This window comes from Herpailurus yagouaroundi, unplaced genomic scaffold (assembly GCF_014898765.1).
Source record: "Herpailurus yagouaroundi ecotype Mexico unplaced genomic scaffold, PumYag 184, whole genome shotgun sequence".
In the NCBI taxonomy this organism is placed as follows: Eukaryota; Metazoa; Chordata; class Mammalia; order Carnivora; family Felidae; genus Herpailurus; species Herpailurus yagouaroundi.
This window is the reverse complement of record NW_024412415.1, coordinates 78,035-80,302: the sequence shown is the minus strand read 5'-3', so window position 1 is coordinate 80,302 and position 2,268 is coordinate 78,035. Positions and strand designations below refer to the sequence as shown.

General features: G+C 40.1%; 1 protein-coding gene across 1 annotated transcript; it reads left to right on the top strand.

Moving 5' to 3' along the window:
• Positions 1–787: 787 nt before the first annotated feature.
• LOC121042086 (olfactory receptor 4F3/4F16/4F29-like) lies at positions 788–1,754 on the top strand. The gene has a single exon (XM_040493379.1). The coding sequence runs from the start codon at positions 816–818 to the stop codon at positions 1,752–1,754; it is 939 nt and encodes a 312-aa protein (XP_040349313.1). The 5' UTR covers positions 788–815.
• Positions 1,755–2,268: the final 514 nt, after the last annotated feature.

The window sequence follows — 2,268 nt, the reverse complement described above, 5'->3', positions numbered from 1 at the left end:
TCTGATTCCAAGCGCTGTGTTCTTTTTGCCCTTCCATGAACCATGAAAAGTGAATATGGAATGGACAATGATCTACAAATACCAATCACATAGCATTTTTTTTTGCTACATTGTATTACTTCAACCATGTTTAGATTCTGCAGGAAAGACATCTCTTGGCTTGTCCTTACTTTATCATATGGTCTTAGAGCTCAAACCCTGTGATCACTTCCACTCCATGAGTTGTGCAACAACAGCTGGATACCTTTAGGGTTTCTACATGATCTTTTCTCTTGGAGAGGAAAAGGTGAACATGATTTGGTAAAATGCAATAGCATGAGGCCAAACATAAGAGAGTAGTAATGAGACTGATAGCATTGCATATGGAAGGTAATCAAAGGGGTGAGGAACATGAAGATCATCAGAAGTTGCCTGAATTTTGGGGGACTCCATGGGCAGGAGTAACACACTGAGGGAGAAATCAATGAGTTAGCTTCCATTTCTTCCTTCTTCTTTCATGTTATTCTAGGCATTCCTGGCCTGCCACTCATGACCCTTAGGATTTAGCAGAAGATTTTGCTTAATCTTCTCTTACCAAAACCTAGAGAAGTTAAGGAGACTAGGGAGTTAGAAGCCGTGCTTTGTAGCAATGAGTTACTACCTATTTTATGCAACTATAGTTTAAGGAGTTACATTAGACATGTTCTGGCTGTGTAAAATAAGGCAATGTTTTTTCTTTACAATATGAAATTCATGCAGTGACTCCCCACAAAGTTTATTTTCTCTTTACTTTTTTTTTCCAGGTAAAATTAGTGTCACCTCTGTTTGCAGAGGCAATGGATGGAGCCAACCAATCTGTGGTATATGAGTTTGTGTTCCTGGGACTCTCTAATTCATGGGAGATCCAGCTTCTTCTTTTCTTCTTTTCCTCTGTGTTCTACATGGCAAGCCTAATGGGAAATCTCCTCATTGTGTTCTCTGTGAGTACTGACCCTAACTTGCACTCTCCCATGTACTTCCTGCTGGCCAATCTCTCCTTTCTTGATGTGGGGGTTTGCTCTATTGCAGCCCCCAAAATGATTTATGACCTCTTCAGAAAACGCAAAGCCATCTCTTTTGGGGGTTGTATATCTCAGATCTTCTTTATTCATGCTATTGGGGGAACAGAAATGGTGCTGCTCATTGCCATGGCCTTTGACAGATATGTTGCTATATGTAAGCCTCTCCACTACCTGACCATTATGAGCCCACGTATGTGCATTTTGATTTTGGCTGCAGCCTGGGTCCTTGGCCTCATCCACTCAGTGGCCCAATTGGCTTTTGTTGTAGACTTGCCTTTCTGTGGTCCTAATGTATTGGACAGCTTTTATTGTGACCTTCCTCAGCTCATTAAACTTGCCTGCACAGAGACCAATAGGCTGGAGTTTATGGTCACAGCCAATAGTGGACTCATCTCTGTGGGTTCTTTCTTTATACTGATTATTTCTTACATCATCATTCTGGTCACAGTTTGGAAACACTCTTCAGGTGGGTTATCCAAGGCCCTTTCTACTTTGTCAGCTCATGTCACTGTGGTGGTTTTATTCTTTGGGCCGTTAATCTTCTTCTACACCTGGCCCTTCCCCTCATCACACTTGGACAAATTTCTTGCCATCTTTGATGCAGTTCTCACACCTTTTCTGAATCCAGTCATCTACACATTCAGGAACAAGGAGATGAAGGCAGCAATGAAGAAACTCTGTCATCAGCTTGTGAGTTACAGGAGGATGTCCTAAGTACTCTAAAGGTTAAAAAGATTTTACCTACACACTCAATGACAACAGAAAAAAATAGAGTAATTGAAGTTTTAGATCTCTATTAACTTTATGTACTAGGTTACATTTAAGCATTTACCATGTCTCTGTGTATCACCAGCACCTGAATTAATTATGATAAAGGGAGCTAACATTGGCACTTCTGTGTTTCAGGCCCTCCTGTGCTGGATGGATGCTTTATAGTAATTATTTAATATTTATGAAAACTGTGTAGTAAGCATTTTTATCTTGATTTATATTGCAGGGGGGAGGGGATAAAATAAGAAATTCTTCCTATTCATTCTTTAATTACTGCGGAAAATGTCTCAAACCAAAGCTATCACCTTAATCCACCACTTCCAACAGTTTTATCCCTCAAAAGGTGCCAAACAGAGAGTGTGTTCAATGATTTAGTGTTGGAAATTAACATGTTATTCCTTTTCACTGTGATACTTTCCTTGCTTTGAACTGGTTAATGTCCTTTCCTCAAACTGTC